A 22,500-nucleotide genomic window follows, 5' to 3' on the forward strand; every position below is an offset into this window, starting at 1 on the left:
AATAGTCCAAGATAGTTTTGCAAACACTGAACGGGAATTCATTTCATAAGCACTCGTAGTAGTACTTCCTTTTGTGTACATTTTGTACGAGATCACCCCTTCTTCCAGTCCACCCTTATACAGAGCGCAGCTAATATCTGCATTCCGCTCATGAGCTGTGAGCCGGCTCGGAGAGCGCAAACTTTGTGCAAGCCTGAGATATATGATCGTATGTGGAGACTAAGAGAAAGGCAGAAAATAGGAAAGAATGCTGGGTTTGCAGTGAAAGACCTGCCCTTTGGCAGAATATTGCGAATGAATGTTGAAAGTAATGAAGGGGAACTTTTGACATGGGAGGGAACAAGTGAAACTGCCTGCAGGCTTAATATCCCAGACTGATACAGAAATACAGACTTTCAACAGACCTTAGTGTTGTGGGATGCGAACCTCGGCACATCTTATTCTGCAGAAATGCTCTCTTGGGTATCATGCTGCGTGGTGTTCAAGGCAAGCAGGCTTGTATAGCATCACAAATAATTTCCAGATTCTTGTTCTGACGAACACACTGATGATCGCAAGTTTATCTTCTCGGAGGTCAAAGTAATTAACACGTGTCAGTTGAAGTGAAAAATATTCACGGCTGGATTCGACAGCCCATTCATTAATACTGCCATTAAATTTATCACTTGCAGAAATCACGCCAAAGCTGTGGATGCTCAACGCAACTCAGAGTTTATTCTGTTTACGAACGATCTTGTAAGAATCTGGGCAACATCGCCGTGCTCAGTCTGCCACGCTACTGTGCAGAGTGCTGCATTGGAGTTAAATCGCTCGCTTGAACTCGGTCGAATGTCGCACGCTCGAGCGAGAAAAGATCGGTCGCGATACGCTCGTAATAAATAGAAGCACAGTACAAGGTCATCTCACCGATATGTCTTATCTTGTATGGAAGGCGACAGATAAGATGCACATATGTTTTGCTCACACGGTAAAAATAAGGCTTTATTTTATGCGTTTATGACAAACGTTTAATGGAACGTACCAAAACAGGAGCATGAAGTTATAAATAAAATAGTATGAAAAACTTCGATATACAGTTATTATTGCTAATTAATAATTATTCAATATTTGATTTACCACATATATAATATGATAGGTCCATACATAGTGTTCCGCCTATATACTGCGACAATGTAGAAACGTTTTACAAAATATTATTCATATAGCAGTAGATTAATAACAATATTAGTACAGAGATAACGTCACAGAAAATATAATAAAACGAATAATCATGCTGCACAACTGTTACAGACGCAAAGATTGACACACTAATTATTAGAGATTACTATTATTATTATTATTATTATTATTATTATTATTATTATTATTACTAGAAAACTTGATACGGTTCTTGCATTATCGTGATTGTGTTCTCCGTTTATAATAATTACATTTACATCCAATAACATCTATCAGATGTGGCAAAAACAAAATCACTCCTGTGTGTGTGTGTGGGGGGGGGGACATTAGCTACAACATTTATATTACATTTTAAAGCAAGTTTTGTAGTTGTACTATGGAGAGGTTAGTTAAACACTGCAAAGTTTTGAAATGATAAACATCTAAGATGTTACTATACAGTTCATCACTGTAACAAGAACGAATGTCTAACGCTCGGCTTATACCGTTCGAGGATTTATCGCTCGCGACAATTTTACCCATCATGCCTGTGCGCTACCTATCGGATTATGCTATGAACTACTTGGCGGCTCGAGCGAAAACGTCCGATGCAGACCTCTGCTACTGTGAGTCCCGTGCCATAGATTAGTACAGAGCTCAGGACACTGTATCGGCTACTTCTCGTTGACGCTGAAACTTCTGCGGTTTAAAGCGTCGTTAAATAAATCTGCTATTGGCCAAGGAAGGTGGCTCAGATGTTAACGTTTGAGACTCGCATTCGAGAGATCCCGAGTTCAAACGCCCAGTCCGGTCAATCTGACTACCGTTTCCTCCGTCACAAAGACAAATTTCGGATTGGATATTTGCATACCATGATTCAGCACCGGCTTGATCACCAAAATCATTAAACAGCATGTTTTATTTCGTTGGTTGAGGCAACGGTTACTGAAAAATGCATTAGAAGGTTCGAAGAAACGCGCGAAGTTCAAATTATGCACAGTGCTGAACAAATCGAAGAGATAGAAAACAGGAGGCATTGCTGCCACACGTATCCTAAAGGTACGGTCACACGTCGCTACTTTTGCTGCGCAACTTTTGTACAGCAGCTGCAAAAGCTGCGTGTCGTGTTCACACGTAAGCCAAAAGCAGCGCGCTGCACGCTACTTTTCGTGCTGCGCAACCCGAGTGCAGCAAAAGTTGCAACTGGAGGTTGCGAGTCTGTTCACAAGCAAGGCGCTACTTTTGCAGCCGCAGTCATGCTGCAGGTTTCCATCTCCGTGTTGACTTCTCAATATACATTTTGTGATTATGTTCGCATTATTAAGAAACCCATGCGAAAGCTTACTTATCTATTATTTGCTTTTCTGTCGTATCTAGTATTCAGAAATTGACATTATTTTTACTATAAAGGTTTTAAAAACGCCTATATACTTAAATGATAACAACAGTGCATTCACGTAATCAATGTTGGCAACCCTCCTGTTTGGAACTACGGTACGGAAAATTTAAAAAATGAATTATATCGTCAGCAATTATGCTCAGACTGTGTTGTGCATTTAATAACTGTTACAAATAATTTATTTTCATCACATTTAACATTAAAATATATCCAAGCAATAAAAGTATCATTGGCACATTTGGGTGGTAACACTGGTCGCAACCGCAGCAAAAGTTTAAAAAAAAAACCGATATCAAAAATGCTGCGGCTGCACCCTGAGAACCCTGTTCACACGTCGCTACTTCTAAGCTGCGCGCAGCATGGAAAAGCAGCGGGCAGCAGGTTCGGCAGCGCTACTTTTCGGGTTGCACCGTTGTTCACATGTCGCAATACGAGAGTCGCGCAGTTTTTTGTACTGCAGCGCTGCAAAAGTAGCGACGTGTGACCGTACCTTTACGCTTCGTATCGTTCGCCCGCCTGCAACCTTCCCTCTCAAGCAGGCAGGCAGTCCTAAGAGTGACCCGAAAGGACTGTTGGGTTCCGCCGACCTGCGCCAGACTGTGCTGCATGATAAATATGAACCAAGTCATTCAAAGCAGACAAGGAGCCTACAGATATAGACAAAGTACTGAAAACTTAAGAGACAAAAAATAGGAGGCATTACTGCCCACGTATCCTAATGCTACTCACCGAAAGCGAAGACCAGCTTGATGGCGTCGCGGGCCGGGTCGAACTGTCTGTGGAAGCGCGCGGCGCAGAAGAAGGGCAGGCCCCTGCGCAGCACCGGCGTGGGCTTGGGGTCGAGCACCAGCTCGTACTGCGCCGTGTGGTGCTGCTGGGCGTTGTCCAGCGCGTACAGGCCGCACAGCTCCACCTGCAGGGGCGCGCCGTGCGTCTCCACCACTGCGACACGGGTCAAAAGTCGCTTTCCCCAATATTCCTTCTTAGGTTTCATACTTGTACACAGTGGCGGTGCGTCAATAAGAGCACGTGAACACTTTGTTTCCATTAATACACGACTAGTTTTATTATTTAATACCGTATTGGCGTAGTGGGGATGTATTAATATCAGGATCGAGTATTTTAAACTTCCCGCATCTTGCATAAACTTCTTATGTAAACTTGGCAACATGCGTTCACGTACAAGCCGTGCTCTTTTCAAGAAGGTTACAGAAATTTCACGCATGCGCGGGAGAAAATTGTCTTTCGCTGGCCGCTTATGACTCGTCAAGAGCACAAAGCATTAAGTGAACAGTGAATCTATCCTACAGATGTCAGGTGCATCGATGCCTATCGTCCACGTGCTATATCTCGAGGAGGAAATTTAATAGTCTGTATTTTAGCCTGTAGGTGTCAGCATTTCTCACTGTGGAAACGTTTACTTTGTGTGGATGTGTGTACAGTGCTGCTACGAGAGTGTAGTTTGTGAATTACTATACTTCAGTGTCGGCATATAGCATAGTTTGGCTTTCAAAGACGTGCTGGCTGAATTTGATCGTGGTATGAATTTAAATATCTGTATGGTGGTGTATATTATTTAAGAATAATATTTACTGGCATGTATTTATAGTAATCAATCTATGCGAATGGGATTACAGTATTGGTATAGGCTATAGTGTATCAGTATGTTGTGAATCAAAATACAGTATATTACTGAACACACGCTTTTGTAAATTGTTTTATGTATTAATTTTTAACAGACGTAAACAATGAACTCTGTTCAAGTAATTTTGAAGAGTAAAGAACTGGGTAAACTGGCTTTCCAGGAAAAATTGGAAATAAAAAGACTAGGTTTCATTATTATTATTATTATTATTATTATTATTATTATTATTATTATATGTTGTTTTGAATTTATATACGGTTTTTTCGACAGTGAAACATTGGAATCATGACATTTCACATTAGGCTAAAAACGTACGCTTTCAAATTCTCTTCGATTTTGGAACACAAAATTGTGAACACACACAATATTTTATCACGAGCCGCCACTGCTTGTACACATATACAGATGTCATAACTTGAATAAGCGAATAGCTGGTATAATAAGTGTTGGCTTGACAACCATCTTCGTGAGTCAACTGTTTTTCCGATGTCATGTTTTGTTATTGTTTTGTTTTATTGAGTTGGGTTGCGTCTCTATGCAATAATTGATAATTTCTTGCAAGGAATCGCAATTTAACCAAATACCTTACTATAATAATACCGGACAGCTAGCAGTTTTACGTGCGATGGTGCTGCTACGATGGAGATACTCGCGAAACAAGCTGTAATCAACTGCAATGTATATTGTTGCTGGGCTAGTTAATTTGTTAATAGTTTTATGAATTAGTACTAGTGTTAAAATGTCAGGGTGTATATGTGCTGTTTATAATTGTGACAATTGCAGCATTGCAAATTGCTCCAAATCGTACTTTCGATTTCCGACAGTTCATAAAACGTGAGTCAACTACATTCTTTAGTAGGCCTAATTCCTTCGTCTTTGTGTTGATAGAAAAATACAAATTGGTTTTTTTATTTAGACCTAATGCATGAATAGAAGCTAAAATGTATTGGATTTTAAGGTTTTATCACATTAAGTTTTATTGTTGTCCACATGCCTTTACTGATTATTACAAGCATCAGATTACTATCAATTTTATCTTTGCAGTTGTCAGCAATGCGTATATAAAACATTACTGTAAATTCATTCCTAATATCAGATTGATTTTATCTCGGTAAACCAAAGAAAAAATATGTAACAATTAATTACGGAAAGTAATATGAAGTATGCAATATTTCTCATAATATGCAGCTTTGATATAAGACAATAATTTTACATTAAATATTATTCAACATTTCTTAAGTGTTTCATATATTATTCCACATTAGTAACTCACGTTTTAAACAATAGTCCGAATCCCGCTATGTTAATATTTGTATATGTGGACGTAATTCTATCCCTCTGCGCTAGATGTCAGGTCCGCGATTTTTCGCACTCACGCCAATGCTGCTAGTGTACAGCTGTCCGGTATTATTATAGTGAGTATTTGATTTAACCACAGAACAACGTGTTTTTGTGCTACAACGTTGGTGGAAGTGCAGTAAGAACACAGCATTGGTGATAGCAGACTTTGAGACAATTTTCTCACATTCAGAATCTGCATCAGTTGCTTCTGATGATCGAACAGTCATTCGTGAAAATCGATGAAAATCGTGAGTTATGTTCTGTCATTTGTAAATCAGTGTCTAAACGCTGTAGATTGTGTATCGTGAAACAAGGCCTCCAGTTTGAATAAAACCTGTAAAGGAATGTGTAGTCAAATGTAAAGTGAATGTAATTAAATGTAAGGAAGTGTTTGGGGAAAGTGAATTTTGACCCATTCTGTATATGGCAACTGTAGCACGGGATCTGGCTCCCGGCGACAGATCGAACTTCAGCCAGTAAAATGCTGCCTACAACGGAGGAAGCAGAAATGTATTATGAAACCTACCAGTAGATGTTGAAAGTGCCGTCCTTTCGCTCGTATACAAGCTGGATATCGCGAGAATATGCTGCCATCCATTCGTCCAAGCTCATCAACTGGAATTCTTATTATTTCATGTTCAATGTTAGTCTGGAGTTGGATTCGTGCGAAACATTTTGTCCTTCAAACTATCCCATAAAGAAATGAAGAAAGATACGAAAAATAAAAAAACGAAGAAATAATGAAATTAAGAAAAGTAGAATGAAAGCAAAAATGAAAAAGAAGAAATACAGCAATCAAGAAATGGATAAAGAAAGGAGAAATGAAAAATAAAAGAATAAGAATAATAAACAATAGAGAAAGAAAGGAGAAAATAAAAAGAAAAGAGGGAAGAAAAATCAAGAAATGGAGGAAGAAAAGACATGCCAAAAAGAAAACAACAAACGAAGGAACGGAGCAAGAAAGTGAAATTGAAGAAAAACAACAAGAAATATTGAAATAAAGAAACGTAGAAAGAACTCAACTTGGAATTTATAAACTTGTACTTGCAATTTGGGAAAAGGAAATTGTACCAGAACAATGGAAGGAGTCCATAATCGTACCTATCTTTAAGAAGGCGGACAAGACTAACTGTAGTAACTTTCGAGGAATATCACTTTTGTTGACGTCGTACAAAATTTTGTCGAATATTCTTTTGAGAAGATTAACTCCGTATGTAGATGAAATTATTGGGGATCATCAGTGTGGTTTCAGGCGTCATAGATCGATTATTGATCAGATTTTTTGTCCTCGACAGATAATGGAGAAAAATGGGAGTATAAGGGTAGAGTACATCAGTTATTCATAGATTTCAAAAAGGCGTATGACTCGGTTAAGAGAGAAGTTTTATATAATATTCTTATTGAATTTGGTATTCCCAAGAAACTAGTTCGATTAATTAAAATGTATCTCAGTGAAACTTACAGCAGAGTCCGTATAGGCCAGTTTCTATCTGATGCTTTTCCAATTCACTGCGGGCTAAAGCAGGGAGATGCACTATCACCTTTACTTTTTAACTTCGCTCTAGAATATGCCATTAGGAAAGTCCAGGATAACAGAGAGGGTTTGGAATTGAACGGGTTACATCAGCTTCTTGTCTATGCGGATGACGTGAATATGTTAGGAGAAAATCCTCAAACGATTAGGGAAAACGCGGAAATTCTACTTGAAGCAAGTAAAGAGATAGGGATGGAAGTAAATCCCGAAAAGACTAAGTATATAATTATATATCGTGATCAGAATATTGTACGAAATGGAACTATAAAAGTTGGAGATTTATACTTCGAAGAGGTGGAAAAATTCAAATATCTTGGAGCAACAGTAACATATATAAATGACACTCGGGAGGAAATTAAACACAGAATAAATATGGGAAATGCCTGTTATTATTCGGTTGAGAAGATTTTATCATCCAGTCTGCTGTCAAAAAATCTGAAAGTTAGAATTTATAAAACAGTTATATTACCGGTTGTTCTGTATGGCTGTGAAACTTGGACTCTCACTTTGAGAGAGGAACAGAGATTGAGGGTTTTTGAGAATAAGGTTCTTAGGAAAATATTTGGGGCTAAAAGGGATGAAGTTACAGGAGAATTGAGAAAGTTACACAACGCAGAGCTGCACGAATTGTATTCTTCACCTGACATAATTAGGAACATTAAATCCAGACGTTTGAGATGGGCAGGGCATGTAGCACGTATGGGCGAATTCAGAAATGTATATAGAGTGTTAGTTGGGAGACCATAGGGGAAAATATCTTTGGGGAGGCCGAGACGTAGATGGGAAGATAATATTAAAATGGATTTGAGGGAGTTGGGATATGATGATAGAGACTGGATTAATCTTGCTCAGGATAGGGACCAATGGCGGGCTTATGTGAGGGCGGCAATGAACCTCCGGGTTCCTTAAAAGCCAGTAAGTAAGTAAGTAAGAAAGAAAGAACTCAAAGGGAGGAAGAACGCGTACGGGCCAGTGCCCAGGACGGATATGCGGCAGCTGTAATACATTTTAATGACTGTGCTATAGTCTACAGCCCTGCTTAAACAAGTTTAATCTGTAAGGTAGATCCTCTGACCTGGCTGCTCCAGGGCGTTCTCCAGCTCCCTGCGTCGGTTGTACTCCGCCCCGAAGCTGGTCATCATGTCCCGCACATAGTTCCGGTACTCCCCGCTGCCCCAGATCTCCGACGTTCCGGCGGTTCCAGGCAGAACTGGTCTCCCTGTGGTGGCCATGGTTCTAGAAAAGCAAGACTAGCCAATGGAATGGAATGGAATTTTGACCTTTCAAGATCTGTTGCGCTAACCCTCAAACTAGGCGCATTCCCAAACCCACACCGGCTGACTGCACTAAGGTTCGCTGCGTACCCAGGCAACCCCACTCGTTCCTTGGCCAACCTCCTCCGTGCGTCGCCAGCCTGCGTTCGGTGAATGCTGTGGAATGATGACGAAATGGTGAAATGTTGAGAAATTACAGGGGCTAGGAGACTGAAATTTTGCATACCCCTATTTAATATGGTAGTGGAAAAGTATGGCCACTTTCACACGGTTATCAAAATTATTATGGATTTTACAGCCAGAAAAGTATGAAAAAGTATGGAAATCTTTAAATAATCTTTTTTATCAGGACGGATAATATTTTTTTTTCTATTCAACAAATATTCATAATATCATGAAAATAGCGGCAAATATAGTCAACTGCATTGGAGTTATGCTTGAATTGTTTGGAACCTGTAATGCAAAGGGTTTCCGAGAAACATGTTCCTAAAGTACCCATGTCTTTAACTTGAATTTAATTGATATTTTTCAGATTTAAAATTTTTTATTATATCAAGTGTATGAGGTAGAAAGATAATCTAGAAACTAAAATATTCTTACGATGAAAGAGTAATGGAACGGAGAAAAATTCTCTCCGGCGCCGGGATTTGAACCCGGGTTTTCAGCTCTACGTGCTGATGCTTTATCCACTAAGCCACACCGGATACCCACCCCGGTGTCGGACAGAATCGTCTCAGATTAAGCTCCAACTCTTGGGTTCCCTCTAGTGGCCGCCCTCTGCACTACGTCATAGAGTCTATGAACGCAGGATTGAAGTCCACACATGGAATAAGCGTCTTTCATCGTATGATGACGCAGAATATCTGCATGGAAATATCATATGTACTTCGGTACATTAAAATAATATATATGATATGCGTAAATCACTTCGTGATTTAAGACGGCGCTTATTCCGTCGGATCCCGGCCAACTAGTCACTCATAACGAGTGCACCTCAGCACATGTGTGGACTTCGGTCCTACGTTCATAGACATCTATGACGTAGTGCAGAGGGCAGCCACTAGAGGGAACCCAAGAGTTGGAGCTTAATCTGAGACGATTCTGTCCGACGCCGGGGTGGGTATCCGGTGTGGCTTAGTGGATAAAGCATCAGCACGTAGAGCTGAAAACCCGGGTTCAAATCCCGGCGCCGGAGAGAATTTTTGTCCGTTCCATTACTCTTTCATCGTATGATGACGCAGAATATCTGCATGGAAATATCATATGTACTTCGGTACATTAAAATAATATATAAAATATTCTTGGTAATATTGTATGTATGCTGTAAAAATTGTAAATTGGTAGATTAAAAAGTTGAAAAGTAATAGCAAAGTTTCTTCAACAGCCACGCGCTCAGACTACCCAGTCCCCTTAGGGAGGCATTAACCTACGTTGCACAGTTCTTTTATTATACCTCTGCCAGTGACTGACTGGTAATTTTCAAATGGCTTATCTCAGTCGTGGGCGTTAGAGCAATAAGAACAATTTCGAATTTATCTCTCTCTCTCTCTTTCCCCTACAGCAAATGTGACGTTGCACAGAGACAGAGATATAGTACAAGATCTGTATCAGAGCTATTCCATCTCGAATTGACCTTACAATTTCTAAATACAATGAAACTTTTTTTGTACGTAGAGAACTGTGATACAATGCTTTGTGCAAAGTTTGAGGCATCAGAACTTCATAGTGTTTAAATTTAAAAAAATATATAAATTTATCGTATTTTCATAAAATTAGCAACTTTAAACTGTTGTGGCTCCGAAACCCTTTCATCCAATGATCAAAATCATGGTTTATTTTGATGCTGAGAAATTAAAGTTTATATTGACATATAAACAGATTTTCTTACTTTTTATGGAAATGGATAAATTTAGATTTTTCCTCATTAAGACGCCTTTGCCAAGGAAAAATATTTTAAAAATATATGGTTAGATTCCGCATTGAAAGTACAAATAAACACATATTTTTTACTGATGGCACGTTGATAAGAAAGTATTGAAACTATCAAATAAAGAAAATAAATAGTACGCGCGTGAGCTAACCAGCTGGCTGTGAGACGGGACCTAGCCGAGACAAGTAAGACCAGGAGACAAACACGTGATGTGTCGTCTAGCAGCGCATGGCTGTGCTAGCTTTATCTCAGGTTTTCATAAACACAGGAGTAAAATGACGCCCAACGTTCGCTTATCTTCAGCTCTCGGCCAGTGCGTGCAGTACTGCGCCGTTCAAGTCTAGGCGTCGAAAAATCGAAAAATCGAAGGAGAATAGGGAGGAAAAGTTAAAAGGTACGCAAAACGCGTCCTTGCAAGGGGTTGGGGGCTGTACAAAACTATATATGTGAGCTCCAAGCCTGTTGGTCACTAGTCTCACTCCGGGTTACGCTGCTCCCCTGAAGGAGCTCTAGAAAATTTTGAAGGGGAAGCCGAAATTGGACGTCGTGTGAAAATAATCTATTTAATACCCTCGAAACTTATTGCCGTACCACTAACCAAACAATGCCGAATCCTTCTTAATAATGCAAGGTTTTTTCTCAATATTTTTTTTACATTTTTACAAATGGCTAAAAAGCCTAAAAGTAAGTAAAATCAGATTATCCGTCTCTCTATATACAATAAAAATAAGGATTACTTCTTAACATAACCTACCAAATGTCAGCTTCAAAATGAGCTCCCGTTCAATGTTCTGCAGTAAATGGTTCCAGAGTTCTGAGCGCTGAAAGAGGCTTGATTTTATAAAATTCGCTAAATTTGTCGCTCAATAATACGAAAACCGTTTGACTTTCGATAGTATATTTTTGAAAATGCACTCTCCTCAGCACCTTGTATAAATAGGGAAAAAATTAGAGTATAAAAAAATGCGAGGTTTTTTACTGATCGATTTCATATCAGTAAGAAGCAAATTATTGCGCACTTGAGCAGTCATTCCCCCTCTCTGTGCTACCTGAGCAGGTTGGGGACGCAGAAGTCGGAACTGAACAGTACTTCTTCCCTCTTGTCACTACAGCTCTTAAAGAGTCTTGGTCTGTATTTACAGCTGAAGTTTTCCTCAACTGAGTACACGATGGGACATGTCTGTCACATGAACTTGCATTTCGCGGAAAGTCTGAACTACAGAATATAAACAAACATGCCGTGTTTGCACGAATGGTTAGACGAGATTTCGCAAGGACGAGACGCGACCACGAACATGTGCGTAAATAAACTCGAAATTCGTTAAGGTAGTCTACGGTTCGAGGACACGAAATGCACGTCACCACTCGTCTCGTACATCTGTAGGCATTTGGTTCCCACAGCGTGGATTTTCACGAACCTTGCACTGCTACGAAATGTAGTAACGCATGCAACTTTGGTTAAAATGGCAAACAATTTGGTACACGTTATAAAAAATATACATTGTGCAATGACAGGAACGAATGTCGTAAAACCTGACACATGTGTCCTCCATCCACGCACGAATGTATTATTTGGGCTGCACTCGCCTGCCTCCGGTAAGGAACAAGGAACACTCAGATGAATTCAACCAGTCTTTTTATTTGGTTATTTAACGACGCTGTATCAATTACTGGGTTATTTAGCGTTGATGTAGTTGATAGCGAGATGAGGGCGAGGATTCGCCACAGATTACCTGACACTCGCCATAGGTTGGGGAAAACCTCGAAACCCAACCAGATAACTAGCCCAAGCGGAATCGAACTCGCGCTCGAGTGTAACTCCGGAACAGCAGGCAACGCGATACCCCCTTAACCACGCCGATGGCCTGAACCACAGTTGTGTTACGAAAAGTACACATACGTTATTTCAGTTAATTTGTCATGGATTGCTATCTATTGAAATCCTTGAACTTCAGTCAAAAGGCAAAGGCAACAAAGCCATTCATTAGGGAACATAAATATCATTCTGAAATTTCTTTCCTGATTACACATAAAAGGAAAAGTTAAGATGTTTGCCTTCGTTTATTTATATCTATTACAATTTAAGAATATACAGGGACATCATTTTATTTTTACTTCAACTTTTATTGTACCTGAGTTTTTGAATGTACTTCACTCCCACCACTTCTACTAATGAGGTTCAACCGTCCTCCACACAGATCCAAGACCGCATATACAGTCATAGTAGCCTTACGGTCATAGTAAACAGAACGTTCCAAAAATATGTTCGCGTTTTCCAGTGACTAAAGAGCTTTCAATATTGCATCATTTTCGCACAGGTATTGTCCTCCATTTGCCTACCTCGTATCCCGGTTTCCCCCACCTGCTTCTATTCGCCCCTCTGTAAAGTCTAGTAGCTGGGCTGTCTTAGCTCTTTTCTGAAAACATTAATTTCTGTTAGGAATTGGACGTCTACGTAATATTATACAAAATAACTTAAATAAAAGGACCTCGTTAAGTAATTAACTGTCACGTGATTTCCCCCCTTTCCATACCCTGCGACATAACCACTTGGACGGACAGTAGATAGCATGTCTGAGTAATTTTATCTTTTCGGATCGGGCAGAAGTGAAGATTAAATTTACAGTGCGTAAGGTCTATTTTATAGAGTAGGTACAGAATTATTTCAACATGAGTTACTAGTACGAAGGACGAAACTGGTAATTGGAATTACACACATTAGAATGAAGCCTGTATCGAAATGAACGGCCACCATTTTCAAAAATGTGTTCAGATATCCATATTATGATTATTTTTCAATTTAACTTCATTCTCTATATTGTACGCTAATGTGCTGTAGACAGTATAATATACACTGCATAATGAATACGTTCGCATGGACAGCTCAGTTCGTGAGTAAAAACACTCATTGTTAATACTGTACTGTATTTTGATTAAACAAAAACCTAATGAAAATTATCGAACTTAAAAGCGTGATATTTCCTAGTTTACGTAAATGGATGAAGTACTTTTCTTCCCTCCTATACCTAGTAAAGTGATTTGTTTGTATATTGCGCCAGTCGTGGAAGGGGGTAGCCAGAGATATAGCCAAGTTAATATTAAAAATGTTAGTAAAAATAAAATGATGTCCCTGTACATATTGACATTGAGGCCACCGGCGTAGCTCAGTCGGCTAAGGCACTCGAATTTGCGTTGGGGCGCGGGTTCGATTCCCGCTTGGGCTGATTGCCTGCTTGGGTTTTTTCCGAGGTTTTCCTCAATCATAAGCAAAAGTCAGGTAATCTATGACGAATTAGCGGCCTCATCTCGCCAAATATCATCTCGCTATCACCAATTCCATCGACGCTAAATAATCTTATAGTTGATACAGCGTCGTTAAATAACCAAGTAAAAAAATATTGACATGTCTGACATTAATTCTTTACAAATAGCGAGGACTGTAATTAATCATGATGTATTGACGTCTTTTTATTTTGCACAAGTTGAGTCAAGGCTTGGGGATCTGGAACCATATTGAATGACATTTTTATGGCTCAGAAGCGTACTGTCAGGTGCATAGCGGGTGTTGATAGTAGAACCTCCTGTGGGGAATATTTTTTACAGTAGAAAATTCTCACTGTTTATGGTATATATTTTAATGTATTGCAATTAATTTATTCAAATATTTCTGACTTCCACCAAAATAGTAACTTTCATACTTATAATACCCGTAATAAAAATAGTTTAAGTATTCCAGTACACCACCTTACAATTACTAGCAGAACTTATATGGTTTCTGGTATTAAAATTTACAATAGCTTGCCTGAGGATATTAAATATACAAGTAATACTCTTAAATTCAGGAAGTAAAAAAATAAATTAATACATTTGTGTCCTTACAGTCGTGAAGATGCACGTGGAGGCTTTTGAACTCTTGCATAATGCATTTTATTTTTAACTTAATATAATTTTAATGTATTAATGTATTTTATTAACAATGTCTACGCATATTTGCCTCTGACAATAAAGCTTATCTATCTTTATCTATCTGTCCGTCCGTCCGTCCGTCCATCCATCCATCCATCTATCTCATTCATCGATCTCATCCATCTATCCATCTATCTCATCCATCCATCCATCCATCGATTTCATCCATCCATCCATCCATCTAATCCATCCATCCATCCATCGATCTCATCCATCCATCTATCTATATATCTCATCCATCGATCTCATCCACCCATCCATCTATCCATATATCTCATCTATCCATCCATCTCATCCATCCATCGATCCCATCCATCCATCTCATCCATCCATCGATCCCATCCATCCATCTATCTATCTCATCCATCTATCCATCTAATCCATCCATCCATCCATCCATCCATCTATCCATCTAATCCATCCATCCATCCATCCATCTATCTCATCCATCCATCCATCTATCTCATCCATCCATCGATCTCATCCATCCATCCATCTATCTATCTCATCCATCTAATCCATCCATCCATGTATCTATCTCATCCATCCATCCATGTATCTATCTAATCCATCCATCCATGTATCCATCCATCCATCCATCCATCTATCTCATCCATCTAATCCATCCATCCTTCCATCCATCTCATCCATCTAATCTATCCATCCATCCATCCATCCACCCACCCACCCACCCATCCATCCATCCATCCATCCATCCATCCATCCATCCATCTATCCATCTATCTATCTATCTACCAAAGGTCCGTATTTAGCAGGACATGTCCATATTTGTAAGATCTATCCTATTATTATTATTATTATTATTATTATTATTATTATTACCCACATGGTAAACACTATCATTACATAAGTTACTAATTTGTCCGTATTTTAGCTTCCGAAATTATGGCAACCCAAACTATATACAGACAGACTGAAAGTTGAAAGCCGCTTTTCCGTTGCCCGGGATGTAGTGTGCCCCACCGAGCAAGCAAGTGCTTACCTTGGTGCGCTGCTCTCTGCTGAGTGGTCGGATCGACTGCAGAGTCTCCCTTGCCGCTGCTATTTAAGTACAGCCTCGTGGACCAACAACGTGCAGTTTCCTGCAATGCACACAAGCAGGCCTTTCTGTTTATCACAATAAATCCCATAACTTACTACAAGCAGCATGTTGTACACATACTTCACAAGCGTCTAGATGGGGTCGTGTGTTGAGTACGAAGAAGTCCGTTCGAACGAACCGATCCTACTTACAAACCAGTGACGTGGCGTGTTACCTGGATGTTACCGGTCACTAATCACTTAATCAATACTTAGCCTGACCACAACATTAGAACTTTATTTAGACTTAGGCCTACCGGTACTGTGACATTGTAGACTATTTGTATTGAAGTTCGATTCTGCGATTCTTCTGTAAGAAGAGATCTGTGACACAGTCATTGAACGTCGGTCCTTTTTTCATGTTCAAGAGAAGAGATTTTTCTATCGACATTAAGGATAGTCCAGATAGTCTGTTCTGCCCTTGAGTATTCCGCTGGTAAGTATGTATACTTGAAAGTGCTGAAAATGACCTTTCTGCTGAAGCACTTGTCGTGAGAATTGTTAAAATCAAATTACAGAGTTTGGTAACTTCCGGCAGAGCTTCTGTGTGAACCAATGGCACGCAAGTTCAAACCTAACTCATACACAGACTTGTCAGCACATTCGGGAGAAGAATGTATGTACGACAGTTCATTTTTCAATCGTAACATATTAAAGCAGCCGTGGCGAGAATGCGACTCGCGAGCACATTGTGGCTCGCAGTGATAGCTGTGCATTTCTCTTGCTTCTAACCTTCCACAACCCCCACCCTCTCACTCACTGGAATCAAACTCCGTTCCATTTGTATTTGTCTGTGACCTGCGAGTAGCGTATCGTCGCAATGTCTCTCTCGAAACCATGTACCTCTACAACAACGAAAGTTTCAAGTAGGATGGGAGGACGCATTTTTTGCTGTCAATATGATGAGAATATTAAATGTATTACGAGGAAAACGGTAGTATAACATAAAACAGCATTATACTACATGTTACTCATGAAAGATTAAAAGTTAGGTGTTGTTAATAATAATAATAATAATAATAATAATAATAATAATAATAATAATAATAATAATAATTATATCATCATCATCATCTCTGTACGTCGATCCTTTTTCAGCAGATGTACGAATACTGCGGTTAGCTCTTCAATTTGAACTCACAGATTTACTATGTGATGTCAAATGAAAGCTATATGTAAGGACTTGACAAATGTTGAACCTTCAAATCTTTGCCAAAAAATAAATATCCGAAGCTTCGTTCTTTCGCTTGCTCTGTTGAAGCCATGTTCGCTACAACTTACGTTTGTGAAAAATTATTTTCAACAATGAAAATAGTAAAAGCCAAATTTAGATCACGACTGACAGACAAATACCTTCGTGATCAACTACGACTGGCAGTAAGTGACATAATTCCTGATTTTGAAACTCTGTCGCAGAGACATTCTGAAGGCAGTTAATTTTAGGTTGTGATATTGTTCATTTATTGTTCATTTCTTTGTTCGTTACACGTACTAAACATTAGTTTATAGCCTTGTACTGTATAAAATTATATTTATGTGCTTGACGTAAGGAAAATGAAAATTGTGTAACTTCTGTTAAATATTCGCATTTTTCATACAGAATAGTGGTATTTATTAAATTTTACATATATGACATGTTTATTTAATCAGTTACTGTAGCCTACCACATTTTATTTTGCAAAAATGTAATTAGTAAAATGAGGGCTCTTATATACAAATTAAATTTTAATGTACTTTAATATTACATATTTTAAGAAATTGTTATGTAATTTACATATTAACTACATATTTTACCTAATATTATTACATAAATATGTACATATTTTGCATGTTAATATTACATAAAAATCCTAGCCTTACTCATTACTTACATCCGAGAAACCTGCAAATCTTTCCTCGATATTCCCATTTGCGTTGAAGTACCGAAAAACGGTAGACAATTGCGATCTATTCGAAATGTCAGTCGTCTCATCCATGATAATGGCAACAAAACCACAACTCTGAATTTCTTTTTTAATTTCCTGTATCATACAACGAGATAAGCAGTCAATTAAATCATTTTGAATGTCATTTGATGTTCCAGAGAAGACAGTAGCAGTTTGTAAATCATTGTATAATTTGTCGTCACTTTCTGCGTCATGCGTGTTCAAAATATCATGCATGCAGCATTAATAGTTCTGAAGTTATGTAGTTTTTTATATGGAACAGAGAAAAAACTAAAGTCAACTTCCGGGAAAATTGCAACAGAAGTTTAGTGTCATTTAAAAACCCCGTGCACCAGAGCTTCAAAAATGACGTCATGGCAGTTCACAAGATCAGAAGTGCGCATTAAATTTTATGACTTTTTTTTTTCACATATCAAAGATTATTTTAAGGGAAAAAATTTTCTTTTACTGTTTTGCCGTAATTTAACCATTCTTTCCCCAGTGATGAAAACACACACAACGAGCAGGAGCTACGCCCCATTAGGGAAGGCAAAGGGAGAACAATCTGTATGCTGGACCATTATAAACAGGTACTGTATACTGCACACAAGTCTCTAACGCAGCGGTCATCAGAACACTGCACCCTCGCGCTAGCGTCTCTTACCCGCGGACAAGACACAGCCCTTGCGTGCATTCGTGGCTGCTGGAGGGTATGCTGCCTCCCTATCCCTTGTGCACGACGGAGCATATTTCCTTACCCTCCATGCACTCTACCCATTTCAACGAGTGCTGACGACCACTGTTCTAACGGATCGAAAACATCTCTATAATGTAAATTTAATAATCTGATTGGCTATGTATTGTATACTTTTAGTAGAGCCATCGATGTAGCTCAGTCGGCAGACTCGCTGGGCTGATGATCCGGATCTGCGTTCGGGCTTGGGTTGGATCCCCCTTTGGTCTTTGGTTTCTTCCGAGGTTTTCCACAGCCGTGGGACTGAAGCCGGATGGTCTATGGCGAGTCTATGGCGAATCCTTGGCATCAACCCCTTTGATTTGATTACCTGGTTGGGTATTTCCGAGGTTTTCCCCAACCAAAAGGCAAATGCCGGGTAATATTTTGGCGAATCCTCGGACCTCACCTCATCTCACTACATCTCGCCAAAATATTGTAAAAAATTGCACAAAATTGTAAAAATTGTAATTGTAATATTGTAAAATGTTGACATGTTCCACATCTTAAAGTTTCATTGCTCATGTAAGATCTATGGAATAAAATAAATGAATGAATGAATGAATGAATGAATGAATGAATGAATGAATGAATGAATGAATGAATGAATGAATGAATGAATGAATGGTTACTTAGACTGTGAAGTTTTGAAATGAAAGTATATTTATACAGGGTGGAAATTAAGTAGTTCTGCAGGTTGAAAGAGATGGTAGGGTACACTTAAATGAACAGAAAAACCTATATTACGTTTTGTGATTAAATGCACGATTAATTAGAAAATTGAATTAAACGTTTCAGCAGTCTGGCAACATCGCCGCTAACACAGTCCTCTTCCTTTTCGTAATACAGACGTAAGAGGTCAACGAACTCAGGTCTGTCTCTATACGTGAACTACCTTCCACCTCCCTCTCTGACCACAACGTTGCAAGCTGCTCGCATCGTTCAGTGGCTTGAAATTAGTGGTTTTTTAATTAAATTTACACGAAACCGTCCACGCTATTGAAATACGCCAGAGAGATAAATGATTCTTTATTAGATTTCCTATAGGTATGGACAAAAATCACGACCCTAATCGTAATAGTTACCGAATAAGAGGGTGTTAAACATTTGGGAGGAAAACATTTTTTCTGACAAAAATGTGGACTCTCCACCAATATGATGTTACACTTTTTGTTACATACAACATGAGCTATTCCTCTGAAAGTCTGCAGGGTTATTTCATTTCCAATTTGTGTGTACCTATAGGATATCAACTGGATAAAAAAGTATTAAACTTATAAATAAACTTTACATAAGCCTATACAATTTGTATTACACTTTTCAGGAAACTAAAAAAATGACCTTCGAGCTCTTATGAAGTATGAAACTTTTATTGAAACACTAGCCGTACCCGTGCGCGCCGCTTATTGTAAACGTGAGGATTTTCCTCAACACTCAATATTAGAATCTCATCAAATAAAACTTGCTCCATGATGCACAGCACAGAACAAAATAATGCATAGGTTATGTCACGGTCTTCTTGCTACAAAATGTACGACAAAATAGCTTTTAGATGGCAATAGAATGAATCTAGTGGGCTGTGATCGGAAACGTGAACCCCAAAGTTGAAACTTGGCCAACTCTTCGTTCCCGATCCCGGGCTCCGGCAAGCTTTTCGTTAATTGTGAATGCTCACATTTAAATGTACACATTTTAACAATTTTACCGTTTTCGTTTTCGTTCCGATTCTCGTTTCCGGTTTATTGTGAACCAGCCTTAAATTGCATTTTCAAGAAACTAAGTTATATAAAAGAGACTTCGCAACGTTATGAATTTGTACTGCATCACGCCTCAATTGTTGGAAATCCGTTTCAGATTGATTGCCAAAGTAAGCTCCGTGTTTACATTTATGACTTGCGAATAAAGGACCCGTGCAAACTCAACCATGAGTCATTTCAATTGGAATTACTTCAGCTATCAAATCAGACTTTCATGCACTTGCAACACCAGAACACATGGCCGCCACAGATTGTACAGGAGTCGAAAATAAGCACGGTATATTTGTTCTATCTTGTTGAAGCGCCTCTGTTTGTGTATCCCCAGTTACGCAAGCCGGTCTGGTTTACAGGTTAACGATTAATATAATGGGACGAAGGAATGTCACGTCTCATGTTTTATATCAAGAGGCCACGTAACATCGCGGCGAATAATCGGAGCATGCGCACTGCGTGTCCTGCTACTTTTAAAAACACGCTCTCTATAATTCAAATTATTATTGTTATCATTTTATTTATATTTATTTTTCTTGGAAATTTATTTTTCGAAGAGGTGGAGAAGTTCAAATATCTGGGAGCAACAGTAACAAATATAAATGATACTCGGGAGGAAATTAAACACAGAATAAATATGGGAAATGCCTGTTATTATTCGGTTGAGAAGCTTTTATCATCCAGTCTGCTGTCGAAAAATGTGAAAGTTAGAATTTATAAAACAGTTATATTACCGGTTGTTCTTTATGGTTGTGAAACTTGGACTCTCACTTTGAGAGAGGAACATAGGTTAAGGGTGTTTGAGAATAAGGTGCTTAGGAAAATATTTGGGGCTAAGAGGGACGAAGTTACAGGAGAATGAAGAAAGTTGCACAACACAGAACTGCACGCATTGTATTCTTCACCTGACATAATTAGGCACATTAAATCCAGACGTTTGAGATGGGCAGGGCATGTAGCACGTATGGGCGAATCCAGAAATGAATATAGAGTGTTAGTTGGGAGGCCGGAGGGAAAAAGACCTTTAGGGAGGCCGAGACGTAGATGGGAAGATGATATTAAAATGGATTTGAGGGAGATGGGATATGATGATAGAGAATGGATTAATCTTGCTCAGGATAGGGACCAATGGCGGGCTTATGTGAGGGCGGCAATAAACCTCCGGGTTCCTTAAAAGCCAGTAAATAAGTGGGGGAGGGGAATAAATCGGCGGCACTCCAACAAGGCGTCTGCTTCATCCACCACAATTTCCATCACGACCTGATAGGAGATCGAACCCTAGACAGAAGACTTGAATCACAGACGCAGCGATGAAAAGGCTATAAGATCATGTGTTCATGGAGAATAACTTAGAAACGATCCTTTCCCGTTAATAGCAGAATTCTTGTTAATAAAAATAGACTCAAGCTCAGTTTTACTTGATTTTTAACATCATTTGCAGCGAGGAATATATCATTGGTACTACATATTGCACGTCTGTAAATCGTACCACACTATGGACAAACGATTGCAGATATATATTTGGAACACACTGTATAAGCATGCTACGTCAAATGCCATTCTAAAATAAACAGATATAAAAACGAAAATATCCGGAATTTCAATGTCAAACCTAGACACCATTCTGACAACTTTCATGGAAGCTCAGCCGCTAGCAGCAAAATTCACTGCCACTGAAAGCATGTAAGTTCCATTTCTGTGGTTAGAACCCATTAAGTGGTTTACAATGACTGCAGGCAGAATTACTGCGGAAAAGCCTCTGACAATACCCAGACAGAAAATAGTAGCAGTGGAAGCTTTATTTTGCGTGGCAGACTTAAGGCAATAGAGCCTTCCTTTCCACTCAACCAGGTTATAGAAATATAATATGAAATACATTAAATCAGGCATGTCAAAAATCAGACACTGAAAGTGCAGTGTATGTGCGCGGAACGCCGGTCTGTGCAGATTGCGTCATTCACGTGTTGCTCTTACCAGTTCTTAGCGGGAGGGATGTACAAGAATCTATTCTGCGCTTCTAGTGTTCAATTAAATTGACATTTGGACATTATAAACATTCTTAGCAGAAGGAAAAAAAACACAATTATTGTCAGTGTCTATATTTGACAATAATTGTATCACAAGAAACAATAGACTTACTCAGTTACAATTCACAATGCAGTCGTTTGTAAAGAATCATTTATTTACACGATTTGTATACAGTATTTGAAGAAAATATAAATATTGAGTAATTTCGAAACAACAAAAAACGAACACAATATTTCATTTTACGTAGTAGGTACTGATTATTTCAAAGTAATACTCTTTCATTGATCCTCAAGCATTATTGGGTCCATTGGTGCACAAATGCTAAGAAAAAAATTTTTTACTCCCAATTACATGCAATAGGGCATTGCGAGGCTTTTACACTGGAATCATTTCGTTGCTGTGTATTAATATAAATTCACATTATTATTAATAAATTGGATAAATTAAGCTTGAATTTAAATTTATACATAGTTTATTTGGAAAACGTTGAGAGCAAGTATTAGCAAGTTGGGAGCGTTACTGAATTGAGTTAAAAGAGTACTTCACAAGGTGTGAAGCGAGGACATTTTCTTTATGTCAGGTTTAAAGATTTATTAACGTAAGTATATTAAGATAATATAGTAACGTAAGGTGGAAAATTCGCCATTATGTATTATTTTTCCAGAAACTTTTTCCGCCTTACAAATAGTTGCTTTCTTCCTTCCCTTACAATCTCAAA

At 38.7% G+C, this 22,500-nt stretch overlaps 1 protein-coding gene across 4 annotated transcripts in view; it reads right to left on the reverse strand.

The window, feature by feature from the left end:
* LOC138711246 (hemocyte protein-glutamine gamma-glutamyltransferase-like) overlaps nucleotides 1-22,500 on the reverse strand; it is a 90,148-nt gene that overhangs the window by 29,603 nt on the left and 38,045 nt on the right. The window contains exons 2-4 of one of the 4 annotated variants that reach the window (XM_069842660.1): nucleotides 15,251-15,350; nucleotides 8,153-8,313; nucleotides 3,287-3,499 (exon numbers count right to left, since the gene is read on the reverse strand). In XM_069842660.1, the coding sequence (XP_069698761.1) occupies nucleotides 3,287-3,499; nucleotides 8,153-8,309 (370 nt within the window). In that variant the 5' untranslated portion in view covers nucleotides 8,310-8,313; nucleotides 15,251-15,350. Of the gene's footprint in view, nucleotides 1-3,047; nucleotides 3,181-3,286; nucleotides 3,500-8,152; nucleotides 8,328-11,330; nucleotides 11,481-15,250; nucleotides 15,351-22,500 lie in introns of those variants that run through there. The other 3 variants (XM_069842661.1, XM_069842662.1, XM_069842663.1) reach the window with 3 other exon arrangements.

This window comes from Periplaneta americana, chromosome 12 (assembly GCF_040183065.1).
Source record: "Periplaneta americana isolate PAMFEO1 chromosome 12, P.americana_PAMFEO1_priV1, whole genome shotgun sequence".
NCBI classification, from domain to species: Eukaryota; Metazoa; Arthropoda; class Insecta; order Blattodea; family Blattidae; genus Periplaneta; species Periplaneta americana.